At 36.0% G+C, this 27,608-nt stretch overlaps 1 protein-coding gene across 3 annotated transcripts in view; it reads left to right on the top strand.

Moving 5' to 3' along the window:
* Positions 1-27,608, top strand: part of LOC150106547 (mannan-binding lectin serine protease 1-like) — a 320,574-nt gene that overhangs the window by 201,537 nt on the left and 91,429 nt on the right. For all 3 annotated transcript variants that reach the window (XM_090393193.1, XM_090393192.1, XM_090393194.1), the window contains one exon: positions 20,782-20,934. In XM_090393193.1, coding sequence (XP_090249319.1) covers positions 20,782-20,934 — 153 coding nt within the window. The remainder of the gene's footprint in view (positions 1-20,781; positions 20,935-27,608) is intronic.

Below are 27,608 nucleotides of genomic sequence, written 5' to 3'. Positions count from 1 at the left end.
TTGGTTGTTGAAAAATACCTTGACGAGCAGAGACAAGCAAGTTATTGTACCTCTGCACCGAGCCTTGATAAGACCTCATCTCGACTACTGTGCCCAGATTTGGTCACCTAGATCCCTTCTTGATGGGGAGGAGGTGGAGAGGATCCAGATGCGAGTGACTAAGATGATAGCGGGTCTATGGAATGAACCATATGAGAACAGGTTGAAGATTTGTGGGTTGCAGAAATTGCAAAAAAATTGATAGGTGGAAAAGGGGAGATATGATTGAGCCATTCAAATTGCTAAAGGGTTTCTATAACATTAATTCAGAGGATATTTTTGAGATCAGGACTGGTGGTGGGAGAACTAGGGGACACCTAAGGAAGCTGGGCAAGAGTGTGGTTAGCAGGGATGTTAGAGCTGTGGTCTTTACTTTTAGAATGGTAAATGAGTGGAATAAGCTGCCAGAGTCTCTTGTGGGTGCTATGACGGTGAGTGAGTTCAAGGCAAGGTATGATAGATACTGTGAGAATGTTGTATAGTTGTATGGACATGATGTTTAGGGCCTCCCTCAATGAGTCTAAGGACTCCCTAGAGTTGCCCGTAATAATAATAATAATACTGCATTCTTAGAACCTCCTTTATGTAAGGAAATTATTTTGCCCTATTTCAACTCCTTGGAATGAGATTAATTTAAATCTCAACTCTAACAGAGCTGAGATTTAAATTAAAGAGCCTAGTCAGAGTCATTGCCAGTTCCCTTGCACATTTTCTCAAAACCTGAGCTGATATCCCATCTAATCCCATAATTTTGTATTTACATTGAGATTCTGCAATATCCTAAGAACCTCCAATTTAAATAAATCACATTAGTCTCTGTCACGCTATTAACCTCGCTTGGATGATATACCCTTGCAAAATAGTCACTCAGTAACTCAACAATTTTATCTTCTGTCACCTTGTCACCATCAGCACTATTCTTCCATAGTAATTCTTCCTCTTACTTGCCACAAAATTTTAAGGAATGCACAAAAGAATTAGCTATGCCTTTGATCTGGTTATAGAATGAAAGTTTTGCAATGGGCAAAGTTACTAATAGGCAAAAATAGTACCTAAAGAACAACTGGAAAAAACAATAAAAATGTTTAATAAAGAGCGCAATACTTTTGAATGAAGATCAATCTAAGAAAACTAAAACAATGAAATTAGTAAGAGATGAGGAAAAATTTTCAATAAACTTAGAAAATCATATACTTGAACTAGTAAAGCAATTTACATGGCAGTCATATTACTCACAACCTTAACAACACAGAAACAGTAAAATAGACACTTACCAAATGATGGTCCAATATGAAATTAAATAAAATATAGGAAAAATAACAGCATTTCAAAATGCTTCAAACTAAAACTCTATAAAACCATTATTATACCTACAGCAATGTATGCAGCCAAGACTTGGACACTCAGTTAGAAAGAAATACAGAAAATCAGAGCATTCGAAATAAAGTGTTTAAGAAAAAATAAGACTCACGTCAGAACACAAAACAAATGAGCAAGTTGGGCGAAAGGCTAATCACCCCTCCCTGTAAAAATTATCTGATCATGAAAGCTGCAAATCTGGATGAACAAATGCTCCTGACAATAGATGTGACTCACGAGACCCCAGAAGACGGTTATCTAGCCTGGTCTGATGTGATAACGTATATATATGACACATCAAGGGGAAACCTTTCAGAACCCTTGTTGTTGAAAGAGCCATTTATGAAGCCACAAAAATTTTAAAGATTGGATCATGGAATGTCAGAGCACTGTACCAGGTATGAAAAACTAGGCAGGTAACAAATGAAATGGACAATTACAAGTTAGACATTTTAGGCATCAGAGAACTCAGATGGACTGGTTTTAGTAGACTTATAACTAAAGACAACAAGACAATACTGTACTCTGGATCAGAGGAGAAGCATGAAAAAGAGTTGCACTAATAATGAACCCCAAAGTAACCAAAAGCCTGATGGAATGAAAACCAGTAAACGAGAGAAATTATAAAAGCCAGGTTCTGTTCCAAATTTATCAAACTTTCTGTTGTGCAGGTTTATGCACCTACTAATGATGCAGATGAAGAAATAAAAGAATGTTTTTGTGAACAATTCAAAAAGGTAATAAATTCTATTCCAAAACACAATATGATAATACTCATTGGTGATCTTCATGCAAAAATGGGTAAAAGGTCATGTGTAGAAGAAAAATCCTTAAATTTTGAGGCTTGTGGAGACCGAAATGAAAATGGCATGATGTTTGTATCCTTTTGTGAAATGAACAACTTTGTCATTAGAGGAAGTAAATTCAAGAATAAAGAAATACATAAATTGACTTGGATTGCACTGGACGGCAATACAAGAAACCAAATTATGTTGCTATCAATAGTAAATTTGTAAGATCCATGCCTGATGTGAGAGTCAAATGTGGTGCAGATGTTGGTTCTGACCACTTCTTGTTAGTGATGAAGTTGAAATTAAAACTTCAAAGTGTATTAAGAAAGAAAAGAAGTTCAAGAACTGCATTTGATATTGAAAAATTAAAAATTAAAGAAACAAGAGAAAAGTTTGCTTTGGAGATTAAGAACAGATTCAATATATTAGAAATAGAGGAAAATCAAGATATAACAGTAGAAATCAACAAAGTAGAAGAATATTGGAAAAACTTCAGGAATACATACAATGAAGTAGCTGAAGATGTAATTGATAAAAAGAAAAATGAAGAATGGTTAACTGCAGAAACATGGAAGATCATTGAAGAGAGAAAAAAGATTAAATCATTAATGAACAATACAAATTCAGAACGATTATATAAGGTACACAGCAATCACTATAATGAACTAAATAAAAGCATAAAGAGAGCTTCAAGAGCCGACAAGAGAAAATATATTGATGAATTAGCAAAAGAAGTGCAACATGCTGCAGAAAATGGACAAATTAGACAACTTTATTAGATTATAAAACAAATCAATGGTAACAAAAAAGCAATCCCTTCCTCCATTAGAGACAAACAATCAGACAAACAATTAGAGATCAGTAATAATAAACAAGGTGGCACTGACAAAGACATTTTCTAAAAGCTAAAGCACAAAATTGTTTCAGGTCATTAAACAAATTATGCAGAGCATCAAATTATAGTTAAAGTGAAAATTAATATATATAAAATCTATTGTGTGAGCAGTACTGCTATATGCTCCGAAACTTGGAAACTTACCAAGGCACAAAGTAATAAATTGGACATTTTCCAAAACAAGTGTTTAAGAAGAATTTTTAAAAATCTTCTGGCCAAATACAATTACTAATGAGGAACTTTTAAAGAAAACCTTTTCCAAGTCAATAGATGAAGAGATTCACCTAAGAAGATCGAAATGGACCAGACATGTTCTTCACATGGGGATAAACAGAATTTCCCAAGTAGCACTGAGTTGGGCTCCAGAAGGAAGACGCTCTAGAAGTCGTCCAAAATTAACTTGGAAAAGAATGATGGAATCTGAAATGAAGGAGGCAAGATGGGAGAGTTGAGCAGAAGCAAGAGCATCTGTGAGGGACAGGGGGCAGATGGAAAACCAGCATTGCAGTCTGATGTATCATTAGGCCACGGAAAGACCTGATGATGATGATGATATATATATATATATATATATATATATATAAAGGAAACAAAAATGAATATGAAAATTACAGAGGGATATGATTTCTGTCTGCAGGCTTCAGAATTTTATCTAGTATTATTCTAAATAAAATCTTATGATTTGATGATTATAGATGAATATCATGCAGAATGCCAAACAAATATGTTCACAGTTGACCAGATTTTTACATTATGAGAAATTTTAGATAAAATTGGGAATCAGCATATATTCTGTTTATAAATTAAAAAAAAAGCATATGATAGCATACATAGAGAAAGCCTTTGGAGAATATTAAATGAAGAACTCAGAATGTCACTACTTATGGTAAGAAATATAATCAAAATTTGCACCATTAACAACTGAAGAATGGCATTCTTTGATGGAATTAGATCTGAACCTCAGGAATGAAACACAATGCACTTTTGCCCTCTTATATAATTGAGCTTTAGAAAAATGTATTAGAGAAACTGTAATAAGATAACCCAATTAGAACGGTAATATAAGGACGATAAGCATATAATATTCACCTCGTTGGATTAACGTTCAGAATTATTAGCTTAGAATGATGTTCGGAAAACTCAAAACTGTTTCTGAAAAACTAGGATTGCAATCAGCAAGGATAAAAGTAAGTAAAAACAGTGACCAAGATGAAGGTGACAAATTGACTATTGATAGCCAGTAATTAAAAAAAATAATAAAAAACTTCCTTCAAATATCTTGGAACATTAATTACTTGAGATAATAAAATTAGTACGGAGAACAAAAATATCAGCTAGAATACATTCATCAAATTGATTTTATTATTCTCTGCATCATTTACTATCTTCCACAATTTTATCATGCAGAATTAAAAAGAAATATGCAGAAGAATCATTAAACCTTCCCATTTTTTATGAAGCAGAAACTCGAAGCATGACAAATTGAGATGAAAAATCTTTTCAGACCTTTAAAATAAAAAAAAAAGAGACTTAGAAAAGTCTTTGGCTCTGTAAGATAACAAAATTGAAGAGTGAAGAACACATAATTAAGAATTATATTATTTGTATAGATTTCGACTGCTAACAGAATTCTCTTAAAAATAACTTTGAAAGGCCTAAATGGAGAAAGCTTGCTGCCTTGGCAATAGTAGCCATACCTTTTGCTTCTTCACAACTGTTGGGTGTCATTTCTGTCCATCTGTGTTCTAGCCTCTCTTGTACCCAGATGTATCGCATCATCACCCAAAGATAAAGCTGACCCTGCTTCCTGCATAATTCTTCTCATCCAGCACCTGCATAGGTGATCAAAACAAATTACCTCCTTCTTTACCAAGAACATTGTATTATATGTCTGCTGCTGCTCTCCACTAGAAAGACATTCATCATCATCATGTGTCATCTCCATCCAGGAGGTTGACTATTGATGTGACTCATGGATGACTATGGGTATAAGGATAACGTGGTGAGGATCCTATCTCGTCCACACTGTTGTAAATATTCACGACTGTAAATCCATGTGTGTTCACTGGGTCAGTGATTCCCTTAATGGGTGTGCTTAAACACTGTAATTAAGTAGATATTTAACTTCTTCCAATTAAAGATATAGAAGCAAAACAGTTTCTTCGGGCTGGGGGCTAAATAACAAACAGGACTGAACATAATGGTAATAATATGTTAGGAGGCTTTCTGATCCATCCAGTGAATAATCCTGTTGCTTACTCAGCCCTGGATCTTTTTTCCCCACCTATTCCTGTTTATATTGCTTTAAGTTGTTTCATAAGCTTTCCATAATCACTCACTATCTAGTTGCACATACATATATACATACAAGGATGGTCTGAAAAATTCTCGGCTTAACAATGAAAAAACAAATTTATAATTTCAATTTTTTTTTTTTAACATAATCTCCCTTAAGACTGATACATTTATTCCAGTGATGCTCCAGAGCCATTATCCCATCCCTGTAGTGCTTCTCAGTAAGATCTGCAAAATTGATTCAAAGAAAAACGCTGATCAGCGAGAAAGAGTTTTAGTTTTGGGAAGAGAAAGAAGTCAGAGGGAGCCAAATCTGGGGAATAGGGTGGATTTTCCAAAAATTCATAATGCAGATCCCTTAATTTTCCCATTGCCAAAACATCTTTGTGGGCAGGTGGATTATCCTGATGAAAGATGATTTTTTTCTTCTGCAAACGGGTCTTTTCTCACGAATTTTTTCATCTAGAGTGGTTAAAGATTGGAATAATATTCCCCAGCAATTGTTTTACCCTTTTCAAGATAATTAATAAACAAAATGCCTTTAGCATCCTAAAACGCCGATGCCATGACCTTTCCTGTTGATGGAACCGACTTGATCTACTTTGGTGCTGAACAACCAGCTTCTGTCCACTGTTTTATATCCATTGACTGCTGTTTGGATTCTGGTGTTTAATGGTGGATCCATGTCTCATCCATAGTAATAAATCGATGCACAAAATCGGTTTTATTCTTGTTAAAACTCTCGAAGCACTGTTCAGAAATTTTCATGCGAGTGCGTTTTTGCTCTGCTATGAGCAAGCGTGGCACTCATCTTGCGCAAAACTTTTTTGTTTTGTACAAGATGCAATTCTTCATGCAAAATATATCCTACATGTTCTTTTGAAATGCCTATAGTCTGCAATTTCACGCAGTTTGACTTGCCGGTCATCCAATACCATATCGTTCACTTGATCAGTGATTTCTGGTGTTGTTACACTTTATTATTATTATTATTATTATTATTATTATTATTCAGGCCTCCATGGAGTCAAAAGACTCATCGTGGGAGGTTCCCCCCCCTCCCCTAAGAAACACAAAGTCTATCATACCACTTCTTAAACTCATTGACCGTTCTCGCCCTCACCACTCCATCAGTCAATGCATTCCACAGTTCAACTTCCAGGGATGGCCTCTTGTCATCACTCTTCTCGCTATTCAACCAAGCGAAAGAACTCCCCAGTGTCAACCCTGTAACCACCTCTCAACAGTTTAAAAGTCTCAATCATATCACCTCTCCTTCTTCTATCCATCAAACTCTGCAGTCCACATTCCCTCAGCTGATCCTCATAACCAAAATTGTACAGTCCTGAAACCATCTTTGTCATCCGTCTTTACCCTTTCCACAGTTAATTTATCCCCTTCAAATCCTGGGGACCAAATCTAAGAACAATAGTCTAAGTGTGGTCTGATCAGAGACTTATACAACAACGGAATGATAACCCTTTTATCTATGCAGGTCAGTGTCCTTCTCATAATTGCAGCAATCTTCTGTGTTACCTTCACCACCTTTGCAATATGTCCCCTAAATTTCAGGTTTCTATCAATCATCAACTCCAGATCTCCAGATCTACTTCCTCCAGTATAACTCTTCCCATAGAGTATGCAGCATCCCATAGATGTTTCCGAAACCTCAAGCCCTTACATTTTGCTGCATTAAACTGAAATCCCCATTCATTTGCCCATCTATCTAGCTTATTCAAATCCTCTTGCAGGGCTACCACATCTGCACTATTACTAATAATCCTTCCCAGCTTCGCATCATCCGCAAACAACTGAATATCCCTTTGCAATCCACTGGCAATGTCATTGATTATAAAGGTTAAACAATATAGGTCGTATTACTGAGCCCTGTGGGACCCTACTTGCAACCCTCTGCCTCCTTGAAACTGCTCCACCATACACAACTCTCTGATACCTATCAGACAGCCAATCCTGAATCCAGTTGACCAATCTGACATCCAGACTCATGTGCTGCAATCCTTCACGTAGATCATCTTCAAGGCTCTTAAACTCAGCAGCCCATTTCTTAATTGTCACAAACAAAGGAGAAGAGCACCCATAAACTTTTATGAACTTCGAATGAATTTCTTTTGGCGTTAAACTTTTTTTTACAAAGAATTTTATCACCGCACGATATTCAATTTTATCCATTTCAAGAGATACAGACAAAACTTTTGCTTCAGACAGCTGTATAAAACAAACTACTTGATGGAATGACTTGCAATTTCACATGGATGCTTATGACCGATATACCAACTTAGAAAAAGAAAATCGTGCCGATAGTATTGCCATTTATGGTCGAGGCTGAGAACTTTTCAGACCACCCTTGTATGTGTGCCTAGTTTCCACATCTATAGTTATTTCATAGAAGGAATGAATGGATTAGAGTTAGTGGATAGTTGTGCAGAAACAACTTGAAAGGTGTGGATGAATACTGAAAGAGATTCAAGGGATTAAGAGATTTAAGTATTTAGGTGGATCCTTATCCCCACCTCAGATTCAAATAAGGAATCTAGATGAGGAAGTTATTTTATCTTTGATCCATACCATCCACCTGCCAAGCCACTTTTCATTGAGGTAATGTTGAACAGCATGTAGGTGTAGGGGTTCACAAAGCAGCTGGAACTAGAAATCATGTTTTTTTTTTTTAATGTATTCTTAGAAAGTTAATAGGTCATAAAGTGTGGTGCTAGATAAGGTGCAAAGCATTAACTTTTATTCCATCTTTAATGGCTGAAACATAACCATGGCTTTTTGGTACCAGATGCATGTTCATGTATCCACTGATTTTCAGCAAACACCATTTTATGAAGAACTGTTTCATTTGCACCTAGTAATTCACATGCAAAAAAGAAGCCTAATTAACTTTAACATCATTGGCGATGTGTTGCAGTGATGATAATGTAGCAACATTACCAACGTTCCTTCCTCTACAACATTGTTTCCCAAAGTATGATATGAAAGGTCTTTAGGTGATATGAGGCACTTTTTTTTTGTAATTTTGATTACTTTTTTTTACTCATATTTTTGTTGCTATATTATCACAGATAAGTGAAGATCTTTTCTATAATTAATTTTTCACTAACTAAAAAATCTAAAGGAAGTTTAAACAAAATGTGTCTCTTGGCATATATTGACCGATCTCCATTAGGACTGCATCAATTGACAGCATGGTTGCATTCTATTGATGTGGTTCAAACTGTTTTCATTATAATTTTAAATTCAAATAGTTCAAACCACATGGTTCTAGCTCTCTGCTAAATTTCAGAATCATTCGTATATCTTAAACTGTAACAGTCCTCAGCAATTATTTCACCACCCTTGTGTGCAACAATGCATGTTTAATCATGTTTCTGTCACAAGTTGTCTTGGTGTGGAGCCTCCAATCTATGGCTAAAAATAATAATCAATTTCATTAAACTAACTTCTTCTCAACAGAAACAATTTCAATCACTTCATTAACCTTTTTTTATTATTGAAAATTTTATTATTATTATTCAGGTCTCCATGGAGTCAAAAGATTCATCGTGGGAGGTCCCTCTTAGGAAACACAAAGTCTATCATACCACTCCTTAAACTCATTGACTGTTCTTGCTCTCACCACTCTATCAGGCAGTGCATTCCATGGTTTAACCACCCTCCATGCAAAGAAACCACTCCTCACCTTCTTGCTCACAGTTTCCTTTCTTTTAGTGTTACATGGTGATCAGCATTCATGTTCGAAATTATGGATTCTACAACCGTGTTAGAATAACTCTTTTTATTATCCTGACGTTTTGATCTTCGTATCAAGATCATCATCTAGAGCATACATAAATATATAAGACAAGCTACGTTACATTTCAAACTGAAAGCTAGAGAAACAATGATTTGATCACATGCTACTCACTGGCACGATGTCTAATGAAAAAAAAAAAAATTACATCAAGCTAGATTTAATTTATGATTACATGAATAAACATTGAATGATATAATCACGTAATCACAAGAAAGATATTTATTTAACCAAATATTTCGGTCTGGAAATAGCAGACCATCGTCGGTGGTATTACAAGAACAGTTTAAAAAATATACAAGCTAGAATACTAACAATAGATCGTTGAAATTAGAACATGCCGCGTGATGTTATATCACTAAGTATGAAACGAAATATTTTGAAGTAGAAACATGATTGAATTTGCTATTAAAAAAAAAAAAAAAAAAAAAAAAAAAAAAAAAAAAAAAAAAATTAATGGGTAATCTTGATTAGGCTTTCCCAGATTTTTGATATAGATATGCAGTCATTACGATTCAGGTTGGGATGATGGAGCAAGGCCTCCACGCTTTCCTTGAACAAACGTTCGAACCTATAACGGGATCTATGTAAGAGGCGCGTTTTGGACCAAAGGATGCTGTGGTCAGTTTCAATCCCGTGTTGAGCCAAACCAGACTTTTCAGGTTTATTGTGAAGAATGGATGATTGATGTTCTTGGATTCTTTTTTCAAGAGAACGTCCAGTCTGTCCAAAGTAAGAGAGATCACAGTTGCAAGGAATTTGATAAACTCCAGGAAGAGATAAAGTTGAGCGTTTGTCTTTAGGAGAAGGAAATTGAGAAGACAATTTGTTAATAGGAGAATACGTAGCTGTTAAATCATATTTCTTCAAAATTCTTGCGATAGGTTCTGAAATACCGAAATATTTGGTTAAATAAATATCTTTCTTGTGATTACGTGATTATATCATTCAGTCTTATGTCGCAAGTATCCTTAAAACAACAAATGAATAAACATTCTTGCTTGCAGATGGTTTTCCTTCCAGTAACAGTGATGTCCTATTTTTATTATTACAATTGTTATTTTTGATTTAAAAAATTATTTCATAAATTACAACATGAATAAACATTGTTTCATACAGATTTTTTCTTTAACAGTGATGTCCTATTTTTTAGTATTAATGTTGTCAATTTAGATTTAGGATCCTGAATTTTCTACAGTCCTATTTATAGTTGTTTTTAGAGAGGAAGGATTCATGGGATGAATATATGCCTTCCATATGTATGGGATTTTTAGACCATCATTGTTGTTTAGATTGGGGTGGTTGATAATGATCTCACAGGCGTCCTTAAATTTGTGTTCATACCATGTTTTAGTGTGATGTAGACAACTAGTGCTTTTCCAGTCAATTCTATGTAAGGTGTTCAGGGCATGATCAGATAATAATAATTATGGCCAGCTTCGCCATAATTATTATATTTGATGTGTCATTTATGTTCTTTTTGTCTGATTGGAATTGTGTGTCCTGTTTCTCCTATGTATGGTATGTTGCAGGTGCAGTAAATACGATATGCTACAGAGTGGGCCAGCGGAGGGAGTGGATCTTTAGATGAGTTGTGTAAGCTTTTTAATTTTGCAGGAGGTTTAAAGGTGGCTTTGAGGTTGTATTTTTGTAGTACTCTGTTTATTTTGTCTGATGTCCCTTTAATGTAGGGAATGGTTATAGTTTTATTGTAGTCTGGTTTGTCTTTGTTTTTTATTGAGGTCTTGTAGAGAATTTTGTTAATAGTGTTTTGGCTGTATCCATTTTTTTGAAAAGTATTGCTGATCACTTTAAATTCGTCTTTCAGTGCCTGTTCACTGGAGCAGATCCTCAGAGCCCTGTTTTTTAGGGTATTAATGACACCTAGTTTTTGTGTTGGGTGGTGGTAGGAGTTTATGTGTATATATTGGCCAGTATGTGTCGGTTTCCAATAAACAGTGAAGGAAAGATTGCCCGAGGGGAGACGTGTGGTAAATGTATCTAGAAACGGCAGTGTGTTATGTTTTTCAATCTCAGCTATGAACTGTATACGTTTGTGTTGCTTGTTTAGGTGGCTAAGGAATGTGTCTAGTGTCTGGCGGCCATAAAACCAGATCATGAAAACATCATCAACGTATCTAAGTCAGACTTTGGGTTTTAAAGGGGAGGAACCTAAAGCAAGTTGTTCAAAATGTTCCATATAAAAGTTAGCAATGGGGGGGGGGGATAATGGCGAGCCCATGGCTGTGCCTTCTTTTTGTAGGTAGAAAGCATTTTACCATACAAAATAACCAGAACGTAATACATGCGCAAAGAGCGCCATAATATCTGGAGGAAATTTGTTCTGTAAAAGAAGGATTGTGTCATTGATTGGGACATTCGTAAAGAGGGCACAGACATCAAAACTGACTAATAGGTCATCTTTTTGTAATGTAATGCCTTTGATGATATTTATGAAGTGTTGTGTGTTTTTGATATAGGAGGGGAAATGACCTACCAACTCCTTGAGCGTTGCCACTAATTTTTTGGCTAAGTGATAAGTTGGGCTATCAATCCCTTCGACTATAGGCCTTAGCGGTGTGTTTTCTTTGTGAATTTTCTGTAGCCCATAAATTCTCTGGGGACAAGTGGAGTGTGGAAATAGTTTTTTGACCGTATCTTCCGGCCATGCGGTAATTGACTTAAGTAGATTCTGTTTTCTTTTTTATTCTATTAGTTGAGTTATAGTTAACTAATTGGTATGTGTTATTGTCCGAGACCAGCAGATTCATTTTTTCCACATAAGTGGTTCGGTTTAAGATAACGGTGGCACTTCCCTTCTCTGCTCTGGTTATTATGATGTTCGGATTTGACTTTAGTGATTTTATCACTGTTAATTCGTATTTAGTTAGGTTGCTTGTTATTGTTTTGTTATGATTTAAAATGTTGGCGGTTTCTAAACGTATTTTTTCTGCTATGTTATTTGGGATGAATCTTAGGCCTCTTTCAATATTACAAATAAATTCAAGTTTGTTTATCGATTTGGGTGCTATAGCATGATTTAAACCTTTGTTAAGTATCGAGATTTCGTCTTTTTTTTTTTTTTTTCATTAGAGGTCATGCCAGTGAGTAGCATGTAATCAAATCATTGTTTCTCTAGCTTTCAGTTTAAATATAAATAAAATATATTTAATTAAAAAAATGTTTTATTTGGTTTGTAATTTATTTTAGCAAAAATGTTAAAAAATTAATACTTTTATAATTATTTGTGTTTGAACGAAATATTATAACTTCTCCCAAATGGCCTTTGCCTGAGAGAGAATTGAGATATGCTGGTGAAGATCGAAACATCAGGATAATAAAAAGAGTTATTCTAACATGGTTGTAGAATCCATAACTTTGAAAATGAATGCTCACAATTTCCTCTCATAACTTCCAGGGATGGCCACATGTCATCACTTCTTCATGCTGTTCAACCAAGCGAAAGAACTCCCCAGTGTCAACCCTGTAACTACCTCTCAACAGCTTAAAAGTCTCAATCATATCACCTCTCCTTCTATCCACCAAACTGCAGTCAACATTCTCTCAGCCGATCCTCATAATTCATAATTCAAATTTCATATGTTTTGTTTCAAGTATGTGTCTATTACATTTATATAAATAAAATATATTTAATTTAAAAAATGTTTTATTTGGTTTGTAATTTATTTTAGCAAAAATGTTAAAAAATTAATACTTTTATAATTATTTGTGTTTGAACGAAATATTATAACTTCTCCCAAATGGCCTTTGCCTGAGAGAGAATTGAGATATGCTGGTGTTACTAAAATTTTTAAAAAGGATATGCAAGCATTACATAACCCTTTTAAAAGTTTATGAAACACTGCTCTATTGCAAAATTAGTAATGTTGTTTCCTCTACAGGAAGCAACAATGAATGTCTGTGAGTTAACATCACAGCTTATAGTGTAGTGTAGTGTGTACCCATAAAAAGTCAGCACTAAAATCATACAAGCACTGTTGCCTCATATAGACTTTGATTAAAATGACTGTCTTACTTGTTAAGCTGTTGTATCATCTACTTTGATGATGTAGTCATTTTCCTATTGCACAGACATCCAGTCTCCAAAAATGTCATCTGTAAATGCTATTAATCAATGGAAGACCTTCATTAGACTCACTGCATAGATAGGTGATTTGGCTTTCTCCACTTAGTAACAATTTTTCAGAATTTTAGTATTTGTGTGATAAATTTATGAAATGGTATCCAAAATTATGAATAATTTTGTTTATGTATCAATAATAAACTTTTGATTTCATTATTATTATTGCGTGAGACTTACAGGGAGTCCAAGGACTCATCGAGGGAGGGCACCTGCTTCACAACTCTCTGTCTCCACCACTCAGTCCACCAACTACAACTGCAACTAGTGTCATCATCTACAACAACACCATCTACCACCGACCACATTTTGGAGTGAGCTCTCAGGCAATGTTTCCCACCTCCAAATAACAAAGGCAAACTGATCCAGTTTCTCTCAGACACATGGTGTAAAATTCTTCCTGTTGAGTTCCAAGCACTGACAAAGTCTCTCCCTTGAAGAATACAGGCTGTTATAGATGCCAACAACATATTAATCAAAACATGTCACTGTTTCCATTTTTTTGTCCATTCTTTTTCTTCTTCTTATTATTATTACTACTACCCAATGGAGTTAAAGACTCATCTAGGAGGTTCTTTTATCATACACACACACACAGCTCATTATACTGTGCCTTAAACACACTCAAATTCTCTGCAGACACCACACTATCAGGCAGAGCATTCCAATCATTGACAACTCTGCATGTAAAAAAACCTACTTCTCACACACCCTCCTTATACAGCTTCCAGGGATGACCTCTTGTCCTCCCCCTGATCTCCCACTGTTTTCTGTAGAACCACTCCAAAATTGATCCTATAACAACCCTTACTAACTTGAAGATCTCTATCATATCTTCCCTCTCCCTCCTGTCCACTAGACTGTAAATTGCATCTTCTCATATGAATATGAGCAATCTTTCCTTATATTCGACATTCCAGAGGTCAGAAACTACCTTAGTCAGTCACCTCTGGACCCTTTCCAACATCTCTTCATCCTTCTGAAAATCAGGTGACCAAATCTGTGCACATTAGTCCATGTGTGGCCTAATCAAAGCCTTATACAATGGAACAAGAATATCCTTACTTCTGCAAGTCAGTCTCCTCTGTATCATTCCCAGAAGTCTTTGTGTTGTCCTCACAATTTTGGCAATGTGTCCTCTAAATTTCAGATCCTTATTCACTATCACTCCAAGATCTCTTATTTCCTCCACCTCTGACAATATATCCTTACCAAGCATAAATTTTACATCTCATCTTTGTTTCCCAAATTTTAAAACCTTACGATAATAAATTTAGTTTAATCCTTTACCCAAGTGTAGGCAAACAAAGTTTGCACCTGAAGTAGTTCAGGACTGAGTCAACTCATAGCAAAGGTGGACCAAGCTCTCATCACTCCTTGTCTCAGTATCTCCCATAATGCAAAGCACATCTCCTTGCAGACATGTATAATGCTATGCATTAAGGGAAGGGCCACTACCCAGACTGGTTTTGACCTTTATTGAGGTCTCATCAGTGGGAAGCATACCCAGAAGTGGTGACACTAATTCAGAAGCAATGGAGAGGTCATATTATTTGAAACCTTACATTTGAACATTGAACTTGCATCCCCATTCCCAAGCCCATTCACTCAATTTATTCAAGTCTTCTTGTAAAGCCACAACATCTCTACTCTTCATAGTTTGTCCCAACTTTGCATCATCTGCAAACAATTGAATATCTCCATCTATTCGCTAATATCATTAACATACAAGTTAAACAGTAATAGCTCTGAAACAGACCCCTGAAGTACACCACTAGTGACTTTCTCTTCTGGGATATTGCTCCCCCATACACAACTTGCTGATACCTATCAGAAGCCAGTCTCCGATCCAATGCACTAATCTAATATCCAAACCCATCTGCTCTAGTTTGACTATCAACTTATCATGCAGTAATCTATCAAAAGCCTTTGCAAAATCTAAGTATACTACTGTGTATCCCTCTTCTCTATCCAAGGAAGCTGTCAGCATATTGTAATAAGTAAGTAGATTACAAAAACGTGACCTCCCTTTAGCAAATCCATGCTGTCCATCAAAGATAATACCATTGTTGTCAACCCAATTCTGGATCCCAGTTCTCACTAGCTTCTCCAACAACTTAAGTACAACACCTGACACACAGATAGGCCTATAATTTGATGCTTGAGTTCTATCACCTCTCTTATGAAGTGGCACAATCTTGCCCTCCTTTTGAACTCGACCCAGTGCAAGACTCATATTTTAAAAAAATGTCAAGACAGATGTCAACTCCCTGGAACATTCCTTCAAATATATAGTGATATATTATCAAGTCCCACAGCCTTATCAACATCAAGTTTGCTCAGTTCTCCCTACACCTCTTGCTCACTTACAGTCAGTCTCTCCTCTCCATCATCAACTGCTCTCAGTCTCTCCATGACGTGACATTCACAAGAATAAAAGACCTTTATGAACTGCTCATTAAGTATCTCCACTATATCTTCCACAACAGTTGTCCTTATACCATTTTCTCCAATCAATGTCATCCTTCCATAATCTTTTTTTATTTTTTTTTGCTGGCTACATATCAGAAGAACTCCCTAGGATTCGTTTTGGCTTTATTAGTTGACTGCTGCTCATACTTCACTTTTGCTACCTTTACCAACCAGGTCACCTGCCTTGCCTGGTCTTTGTAATACTCATGGAACTGGTTATTACTACTTCTCTTATGCTGCCTCCATAATGCACTTCTTCCTCTGCATTGCATGCTTAATCTCTTCATTCATCCATTTCACACCTACCTTATTTAATCTTCTCACCCTTGGAATACATTTAGACATTGCATCTACTAGATAGTTTTTGAAAATTCCCCAAGCTGCACTGATCTCTTTTCCAGCTAACTCCTCATTCCATGCTACACCTGCAAGCTGTTCCTGAGCTCTTCATAATCCCCCCACCCCCCTTGTGGTTCCACATATATCCTTTTCTCACAGAGATCCTCACACTGCTGGCAACCACCCAGGTAATCACTTCATGGTCATTCTCACCAATTGAGGCTAATTGGAATCTCATTTATAATTACATCCTCTGATGAGATCATCAAATACAAGACCCACAATCCTCATGTGTCCTCTGTTACATACTGTCTGAGGTAGTTGTCCCTCAAAAACTCAAGAAATTCATTTTCTTTACTTCCAGTTGCTGTGTCATTATCTCAGTCTATATTGCCATAATTAAAATTGCTGATAATGATCACCCTTTTCTTATTTGCTTGGCTAATTTGATTATACATTTCATAGTCAATACCACCCCCTTTACCAGGTCTATAACAACATCCAACCAAGTATTTCATTCTATTCATCTCTATCTCACATCATAATGCCTCACAACCATTGGCACTATTTCCCTCTTGCATTTTTACTTTGTATAGACATAACTCTTTCTCTATCATCAATAGCACTCCTCCCACCCTTTTTAGTCTTTCTATACTCATGAAACACATCATACCCTTCCATTTATATTCCTGTCAGAATGTAGTCCTCATCCAACCATGTCTCATTTATTCCAACAATTTTTGGGTGAATAGACTCAATTAATGCAACTATTTGATTTGCCTTGTTTCTTACACTTCTAGCATTTGTATACAAACAGCAGCTCATTCCTGGATCTATAGCTAATTCCACTGATACCACTCATTCAATGTGATTTCTCCATGCTCAACTCAAGCCATTTCCATTTCTCCTTATTTATCTTAGAACCTTCTTCAAATCCAACTGTTTTCTGTTGATCCCAGGTCATCCTCTTCCTTTCCTGTCTATACATGCATTCACATCCATCTTTCTCACACTGTGTCCCCCTGTCCACCCTGAGCCTCCCTGTTTAAGCTGTTGGTCTTGCATACTCGTTCTCTCATTCTCTATACTCATGCCGCTCACTTCTTCATTCATAACTACCTCTTCAATCTCCCCTGTCTTACTCTCCTGCTCTTCCACATCGCTTCCCACTTGATCAGATTCATTCTCTGCCGCTCCCTTCTCTATCTATCACGTAGAGAAGTCTTAATTCTGTCCAGCAGCAATCTCTTCAAGCGACTCACACCAAAACCACTCAAATGCAGTCTATCACTCTTATGCTGTTCACTTCGTCCTTCAAACTCATTCCACACATTAACAAACTGCACTCCTTTCTTCTCACACATTTCTGCTAACATATCATTCATAATTCTTGCTCTCTGCCTCATCTCACCATTTTCATACCTATGCAACATGCTTACTACCTTTCCTATTACACTCTTCTCTTTTATCCATCTAAGCAACCTGCTGATGTCCAATCTAACGTGTTCTTTGTCCGCAGCCAAGTCATTGTGCCTATTACAACTACCAACTCTTTAGCTCACTTACTTCTCATATCCAATGCCTCAATCACTCTACTTATTCTACCTCCAGTAAAACATATCTTGTGCATCCTCTTGTCCAGCACATCTTTAATAACGTGTGTGTGTGCGTGCGTGCGTGCATGTGTCGTGTCGTGTCGTGTCATGTAATGTAATGTAATGTAATGTTAATGTTATGTTATGTTAGACCTATACATGAGAGGTTGGTTGGTCAACTTACACACAGTATTATGGGAAGGGAATATGATGCGTGAAAGATGTGACTTCCTGGAAGATTTGAATAGTCTGGTTTCTGTGAGCAATGAGTGGTCTGCAGATTCAGTGTTGAGAAGTGTAAGGTTTTGCACTTGGAGGGATAGGTTAGAATTTAATGTATAAAATTGTGGAAATCAATGAAATAAGGAACCTGTGAATAAGTTCTGAAATTAGGGGCCACAATGTTAGGATTATGAGGCTAACACAATAGATTATGACATCGATGAATAGACAGACATTGGCAAATAACAGTAAAATGGCCATAGTTGTACTGTGAACTATGGCCACATTAAGGCCTTGAACATATTGTCGTGACGTTCTATTTTCATGTTATGTTCTAAATCCGCCATCTTGGTTCAAGTCACTCTTATCAATATAACAACTAATTGCAAATTGATCACCGATCCAAAAGTAGGGAAATTTATAATTATACTGCGCCACCCTATTTTTTAGATTAGTCTATATAAAATAGTAGGATCAATTCTTAATTAAGTTAGCAGTCTCCTCATTTATTTAGGCCGAATTATTTACTATTCCACTTGGGGTTCCTGCAAGATTCGAATATTTTATGAACGGTGCAATAAAAGAGAGTTCAGGCAAACACAATATTTAGATTAACAAAATAAAACATTTAATATACGATATATAGCAAATACATGAATTCTACTTTTAAATGAAACAATACAAATAACTTAATACATCTTGCTAAGTCACTCATTCCAATTCAATGTTCTAAACTTGAACATACAATTCACTGCTTCAAAATTATAAATTTTCCTAATTCAAGTTAATAAAACAAAACTTCTCATTTGATCAGTCTGCACACATCTATCAGTTGTACTTAATGTTTAAATTCACAGCAGGCACTAATCAAGGTAGACATTATTCCAAGCAATCTTATTTCGGACCTTGAACTTCGAAGATATGTTAATGTTAGAATAAACAAACAAGTATGACTACTCTTACCAGATACAATCTTCAATACATCTATTAATTGTGAGCACACTTATGAATTAACTTATTTACGTTAGCGGAACACATTAATAAAAATTCTTCAACGATTTTAACTGAACTACTGTTAATCGCGCTTCACTACTCTAAAAAAAACACATCAATAAGGCACTGATATCTTTCTTTGTTTACTTTTCTCAAACTAGTTAATCTCAATATAATTCTTCTCAGGGCAACATAGAATTAAGACGTAATCCTAGACTAACTGGAACTAATCAGAATTTTGCATTGAATGTCCAGTTCTCTATTCATCCGGTTACGGCATTAATCTTCCTTTACAACACAGCTGACTTCACTTGCAGCTAAGTATATGATTCACTATGTTTTGGCTCACTTCTAAACACTATTCTCATGAATTTCTGCCCTAGAGAACTTATAATTTTCTTCCACTTCCTTTGCTTGTATCCTACCTTCCTTTCCGCTCCGCAAAAACTTCCTCTCTTCTCTCTAATTAAAAATCTTATCTCCCTATATAATATCTTTCCTCTCCTTTTTGGTTCCAAGGTCACGCACTCTTCGACTCATGCTTGTTTATTTCATGCGTCTCCATGACAACGCATGAACGTAAATATTTCGCTAATGTAATACAACGCTCTACTCTTACATAAGTGATTACATAACATTAAATTTTCACAAATAAGAATAAACAGAATATTTGAGCTACTTATTCAGCTTTTTCATTGCATATAGAATTAATTATAATAATACTTTTCGTTACATCATATATATATTTTAGTTATCATAAATTCTACACATATTATTGTTTAATAAATTAATAGTAGGTTAAGTTTAGAATAAATATTTAAATAGTAATCCTTAATTAAGGAATAATAAATAATTTTTATACAAATCATGATTAATATATAATAAGCAATGTTAAATGTGAATGAAAAAAATAAATTACACAACATAGTTTCATTCACAATTTAACAATATGGACTATTATGTGACTACAGAATTAGTTAACTGCTTTTCAGTGAGATGAAAAGATTTTTGAAAGGGTCTAGAGAAGAATAACTAAGACAGTGTCAGCTTGCTGGATATGAAGATAGCATGAAGAAATGCCATCTGCTGAGCCTAGTAGGTAGGCAGGCAGAGGAGGTGGTAATAAGATTGAGATATACAAGTTGGCGAAGGGTTTGTACCAGATTAATGTAGAAAAGGGGGACAAGTGTAGAACAATTGACCATCTCCTTGGAAGTATTATAAAGTGGATGTGAACATGGAGCAGAAGAGTAGGTATGATGATGGAAAGTGGTGAGTGAGTGAAATGCATTGCCTGAGAGTGCATGGTGAATGTGGATATAGTGAACAGGTTTAAGACTTTGTTTGAGAAACTTTGTGTTTGACAGTGAGGACTACCTCAGATAAGGTTTTGATGCCATGGAAATCTAATAATAATGATAATAAAATGATGTGAGATCTGTTACTGGTAATCAAAAATAACACCTTTATTTATTAGATATGTGTTACTTTATTCCATTATATATATTCATATAAATAATGCTTTGCATAGCTTTCAAAGAAACACATGCTATACTTTGTTTCCAATGTTCAACTTATTCATGGGACTAAAGCATGAGCACAGTAAATTCTAGAAATATTTTCTGTTAACAATTACCATTAAAAAAATATATATTCTTAGCTGAGCGTTTCAAGTACTAATGATTTGTTTTCTTTAATTTGGATATCTTTTTTTTTTTTTTGATAGTAGAGACTAGTGGTTAACATATTTTATCTGCTAACTGCATTAATCTTTATTGAAAAAAAAACAGATATTTTATTTAAAATTTTTATTTCTTATAATTTAGATTCAACACTTCTGGAAACACTCTGTGATATCCACAATGAAAGTCTTCAACTGTCACCCAGTGGAGATGTGCTGAAAATCATATTTAAATCCAATAGTGTTAATGAATCATCCATTTTTAAAATAGATTACCGAGTGAATATCATTCATGGTGGTGAGTGAATCTTCTTTTAGGAGTTGCATTTAATCAGCTGTAGTTTGTTTTTTTATTAATAATGAAAGCTAGATATTGCTAGCTTTCATTATTAACATTAGTATTATTTCTAGACTTCCATGAAGTTACTAAACTCGCTATGAGAAGTCAAACACTCTCTACAGATTAGTTTTATTCCTAATCCTCTATAAATTAACAAGACTAACTACAAACATACTCTCTCTATATACAGATTACACCTATCATACGATATCTTGAAAGCATTATTCAGCATTGGTGCATCCACCTATTTCAGCAATGCATCACCTATTCCGTCAATGCAAAGCTTACTTTTAATTCCATCACACAACCCTCATACAACTTCCAGGAATAACTGTTCATTCTTCCACTGCCTAGTATCCAATGCAGTGTCCTATTTCTGATAAGTTCATCTCACTAACTTACATGATTAAATCTTATTACCTTTCCTCCTGCTACCTGCCAAGATCTGCAAAAGCACAATTCTTAATTCTGTCCTCAAACTCATCATTTTATAGTCCCAAGACACTCTGAGTCACTCACTTCTGAGGTCTCTATATATCCTCCCCCCTTTTCTAATGCTTCATTATCATGCAGATATCCAACTGACCAGATCTGTGCACAGAAATCAAGATGTGACCTAATCAGTGCCTAACAAAACAGTGTTATCACCACTTTATTCATACTTATCATCTTTTTTGGCACTTGACAGTGGTTTTCTGCTATCAAACTTTTTGCAGTATGGTTCTGATCTTTAGTCTAAGATTATTATATTATTATTATGTGACACCTCCAGGAAGTCCACAGACTCATCGAGGGAGGGCACCTACTCTACAGCTCTCTGTCTCCACCACTCTCAATCCATCAACTACAACTAACTGCAACTACACCAATGGCATCTACCGTCCACCACCACTAGTAGTATTTCCATAGACTATCACAAATGGCGGGATTCGAACCTGCAGCCTTTTGGCTAGAGAGTGGATACACTAACCACTCTGCCAACCAGGCCAGCAAGATGGAGGTGGAAGGGTTTCCCCCCCCTACTGGAAACTCAGGATTTTCATCCCTCAAAACAGAAATGGCCAGAAGAACACATGAAGTTAACAAACAAAAAGATACGACAAGAATATAATTTCTTGTCAAGTGTAATCTGATCTGCAACCAGCAGTAAGTATACACTGCTTGGAAAGAAGTTAATAGACACCCATGGGCAGGGTGCATTATGTTATGTAACAAGTCATGTGTTTGTAGTCAGTATAAATTGGAGGAATATGATGCCCCCATGTCAATGCAACTGTTTCGAGGTGAAATGGCTGAGAGAAGGGAGGTGATGGAGTTTGAAAGAAGCATTGTGAGAGCATGTCATGTTGCATGCCTATCTTTTTGGCAAACTGTTGACAAATTGAGCCATCCCAGGTCAGTGGTATCATACTGAGAAGAAAACACAGGGAATCAACTGCAAGTAGTACCTTCAGTGGATGACCCACCGCACCGACCGAACATGACTATAGGGTGCTAAGTAGGATAATGTGTAAAAATTGTCATTTGTTGACTGACATGTTGAATGTAGAGTTCTGGGCATCGACTAGAACATGAATCTTCACAAAAACATTCAGAACTAATGCTCACAACTGGGTTTCCATGGTAAGACCACAATATGCAACCCCACATTACCCAAACCAACATTCAGTGGTGCAAAGAGTTTGTACAGTGGAATGTGGAAGCTGGAAAGCTGTGTTATGAAGTAATGAATCACGCTACATCCTCTACCAAGAAGATGGATGGATGTGGGTGTGACAGATGCCCAGTGAACATCTCTTACCAGTGCACATGACCCCAACTATGAAATTTGGAGATCAGTTCTATTTTTCCTGGTTTGGCTCAGACCTTTGTTTGTGGTGTTCAATGTTTCAATGTCCACAAACATTGAACTCCAAGAAATATCTGAACATTCTAAACAATGCAATGCTTCCTACTTTATGGCATTTCTATGAGCCTTACTATTGTCTAACTCCTTCAGCTAGACAATGTGCTGTGTCATAAGACTGCTGTAACTGCATGATTTATGGATGTGAACATCACCACACTTGACTGGCCTACACAGAGCCCTGATCTCTGTGTAGGCCAATTGAACATCCATGGAATGAACTGAAGTGTCAAGCGGGATCAAGGGGCATCTGCCCTACAACAGTCAAGGACTTCATTACATGCCAAGAGGAAGAATGGTCCACAATTCCCATTGCTTGTAGAAAGGTCCTACATCTTATTAAGATGTACCTCTTATTAAGCCATGGCTGGTTGTTCCACACACTATGGTGTTCGTTGACTTTTATCCAAGCAGTGTATGTGGGATAGAAATATTAACTTTGGTTTGTGTGTTCTGGAAGGGGAAAGGTAAGGTGCTGCATGTAGTATTTTATCAGTTTTGTGGGAGTTGTAGCCATTGTCAGAAAAAAGTGTTGCAGAGGTAGTTGAGGTTTGTTGCAAGGATTGTATCACTAGAACAAATAGCCATGGTTCTGAGTTAGCATTTTGAAGATTGCATACTGTTCGGCTGGATGACGATGTGATTGTTTTATGAGTATCTTCCTCTTTGTTGGCTTTCTATGAATAGAAAATGATAGTGAACCATCTACAAGATGCTTGACTTGTGTGCCAAAAAAGAGCAAGCATTTATTTGATTATTTTTCTATTGTGAAATGGATTTTAGGATATTAATATAAAATAGTATGATGTCTTGTCCGTGCGGGCCAGATGTCAAGCATATCATCTACATAGTGCAGTCACTCTAAAGATTTGAAAGTAGGTGCTAAGTACTATATTCTCAAAATGGTCCATGTAAAAATTAGCAAGTAAGGTTGGGGGGGGGGGACCTCTTACAGTATCATTCATTAATCTGTCTGTAGATTTTTCCTTCCAAGTAAAAGTGAACCTCATCGATAGTACATTTGAAAAAAAAATTAACATTGTCTAAACACTAATGTGATTTCTGTGTTTCTAAAACTGAAGGAAAAGTTCTAATTAGTCAAAGTATATTGTATATACTTTGGCTGATTAGAAGTTTTCCAATTTGCTTTGGCCAAAAATTCTAATTAGCTAAAGCAAATTATTGCTACTTACATGGTGCTCACAAAATACATTAAACTGTCATCTCTCTCTCTCAACATGAAGAAGTCCACATGGTTAGCCTAGTGGCTATGCATTTCGCAACCATACGCCTGGAGAAGGAGTGTCCTAGGTTTGATTCCTGTCGACGACTTGAGGAGCTTAAGGATCTTCCTCAGCCATAGCCAAGTTAGCTGGTCTTGAGCATGGACAGCAGGGTTTTTCCACCAGTTTATCTGGGGTTTTTCATCCTGCAAGCAGGAAAACTAGCCCCGTGAACACACATGGATACAGTCAGGAATACTTAAGACAATCCCTCCAGCCATAGGTCTGAATTGTCAGCTATGCCAGTCCCAAGTGCAGATAAAAATAAGGGGGATTGAGGTGGTGCCGTACCTCTCCGTAAAAGGGCTCACAGCCATTGAATCACCATATGAAATGAATGGATGAACATGAAGAACTAATAAGCATTTTGAAATCCCTCATCGTACTATGTGTTGACCTCAACTTTGTTGAAATTGCATGGTTATAAAGTTATCACTACAGTTGCTCAGAGAAGCTGCTAGAACTCTTATTCAATATCATGACTTTGCAATTACATTGCGACATGTACCAAAACTGCTGGCTTGGTTGGCCGAGTGGTTAACGTATCTGGTCTCCCACCAAAAGGCTGCGAGTTCGAATCCCACCATGGGCACGGATGTTTGTGATTGTCTGTGAAAATACTAGTGGTGGACGGTAGATGGCGTTGGAGTAGATGATGATGATAATTGCAGTTTGTTGTAGTTAGTGGATTGTGAGTGGTGGAGAGAAAGAGTTGTAAATAGGTGCCCTCCCTCAATGAGTCTTTGAACTCCCTAGAGGTGTCAGGTAATAATGATAACTAGAAATTATGACCAACATAGAATGCAAAATTTACAGTCTGTCTCCTGCAATAGCTAATAATGTTTGCTTAGATATATACAGGGTGTGCCATAATTCTTAGTGCAGTTTTAAACTTTAATAGGTCCAACATTATAAAAGTTACAGATTTATAGTATGTAATAGCTTAAAGCAGTGGTCAGCAACTGGCAGCCCACGGGCTGCATGCAGTCCAAACGTGCATTTTGGCTGCCCATAAAAGGTTGACCATACTTACATGGCATGTGGCTTGTATGTTGAATTATTTAAATAATTCAGTTTATAATATGAATAATAAATTAAAAATAATTTTATACCTATACTTCGTGATAATGCCGTGCAACTTGGCGCAAGTCAACTATGTGAGTCATGAGTGGGGATAACAAAGATGTCTTCATCCAACGACAACTGAGATTTTGGTGCACTTTTGTAGTCGCGTTCCCTGGTCCATCTTTTAATATAATTCAATAACATCAACTATTATTTTCAGAGGATATATATTTGTTAAAAATAATTTAAAAATGGGTTCAAGAAAACATAAAATTGCAGATGAAAGAAGAAGGTTTAATGATGAATGGAACAGCAGGTACATTATTGAAAATGGGGGGAAGCCCTTTGTCTTATTTGTCATAAAAGTGTTGCTGTTATGAAAGAATATAATATCATACGTCATTACGAGAAGAAACATGAAAGCCAATACAAGGATTTGAACTGTGAACTTAGAAAAAATCAAATTAATAAATTAAAAGTTTCTTTGACTCCTCAGAAAAACATATTTAAGAAACAAAATATTCATAATGAATCGGTTGTTGTGCTAGTTATGTCATAGCAGAACTGGTTGTGAAAGAAGGAAGGCCTTATACAGATTCAAAATTTATTAAACGATGTTTATTAGCTGTAATTGAACAAAAATGCCAAGAAAAGAAGATGTTATTTCAAGATATTAGTTTATCTGCCGGGTCTTGTACAAGGTGAGTAGAAGAAATCCGTACCAATTTATTTGAGCAGCTTAAATTTAAAGCAAAATCATTTGATTGTTATGCTCTGGCAATGGATGAAAGTACTAATGTAACAGACACTGCACAGTTAATGATGTTTATTCAGGGCATCGATAATGACTTTAATGTTCATGAAGAATTGGTCAGTTGTGTAGTTTAAAAGGTACTACAACTGGCAATGATTTGTTCATAAAAGTAAAAGAAACTATTGATTCTTTAGAATTGGACTGGAAAAAATTAAAAAGTGTGACAACTGATGGTGGAAGAAATATGTGTGTGTGTCTCTAACACCAATGTAGTAGGTCGAATTTGTGCGGAATTACAGAATTTAGGTTATGATAATCCAAATGGTGTTCCATTGCATCATTCATCAGGAACCACTTTGTTGCAAAATTTTATCATCAATGAAAGACGTTATGGATATTGTGATATCAACTGTAAATTACATCTGATGCAATGGTCTGAAACACCGCCAACTTCAAGAATTCTTGATAGAAATAGAATCGGAGCGTAAGGACGTTGAAAGTTTATTTTTCACTTGGTTAGACTATGATAAATTTAGTTTAATCCTTTATCCAAGTGTGAGCAAACAAAGTTTGTGCCTGAAAATATCTTCAGGACTGTGGTAAGGTAGTAGAACACTGGGCAACTCATAGCAAAGGTAGACCAAGCTAACATCACTCCTATCTCAGTATCTCCCATAATGCAAAACACATCTCCTTGCGGATATGTATATTGTTATGCATTAAGGAAAGGGCCACTACCCAGGCTAGTTTCGTCCTTTATTCAGGTCTCTTCAGTGAGAGCCAGGCCCCCACTGAAGGCCTGGATTACTCTGGATTTAGAGAAAGATGTTGAAAGTGTATTTTCTACATATTTTTTATTTTTTAAATTTTTTTATTTTCTAAAAGTTTATTCTCTAAATCCAGAGTAATTTAATGAAAAGGTGGCACACCTTTTGGCAACTCCTATAGGTAAAGATGACCTCGCTATTGCTTCTGCCTGGTATCTCCACTTCTGGGCCTGGCTCCCACTATAGCGACCTCAATAAAGGTCGAAACTAGTCTGGGTTGTGGCCCTTCCCTTAATGCATAACATTATACATATCTGCAAGGAGATGTGTTTTGCATTATGGGAGATACTGAGATAGGAGTGATGTTAGCTTGGTCCACCTTTGCTATGAGTTGCCCGGTGTTGTACTACCGTACCCCAGTTCTGAAGATATTTTCAGGTGCAAACTTTGTTTGCTCACACTTTGATAAAGGATTAAACTAAATTTATTGGAGTGTAAGAACATTATCTACTACTCAGTTGTTAGATGGTTAAGTTGAGGTGTTGTGCTAAAAAGATTTTTTAATTGAAGGAATAGATATTTTCATGACAGAACACGAAAGTACTGTCCCACAACTATCGGATAAAATGAATTATGTCCTTTTCATTTATGGTAGATATTATGATGTACCTTAATGAACTTAATTTGAACCTGTAGGCCAAGATAAATTGCTAGCAGAACTGTTTTCTGACATAAAAGCTCTTGAAAGCAAAGTATGTCTGTTGTAGAAACATATGATGGAAGAAAATTTACATCATTATATATGTTGCAAATCTGCATCTACAATTGGATGGCAAACAAAAGGAAACTTTTGTTGG

This window comes from Typopeltis vanoorti, chromosome 5, assembly GCF_054136105.1.
Source record: "Typopeltis vanoorti isolate ZY-2024b chromosome 5, IOZ_Tvanoo_1.0, whole genome shotgun sequence".
Lineage (NCBI taxonomy): Eukaryota > Metazoa > Arthropoda > Arachnida > Uropygi > Thelyphonidae > Typopeltis > Typopeltis vanoorti.
This window is presented reverse-complemented; position numbering and strand designations above follow the sequence as displayed.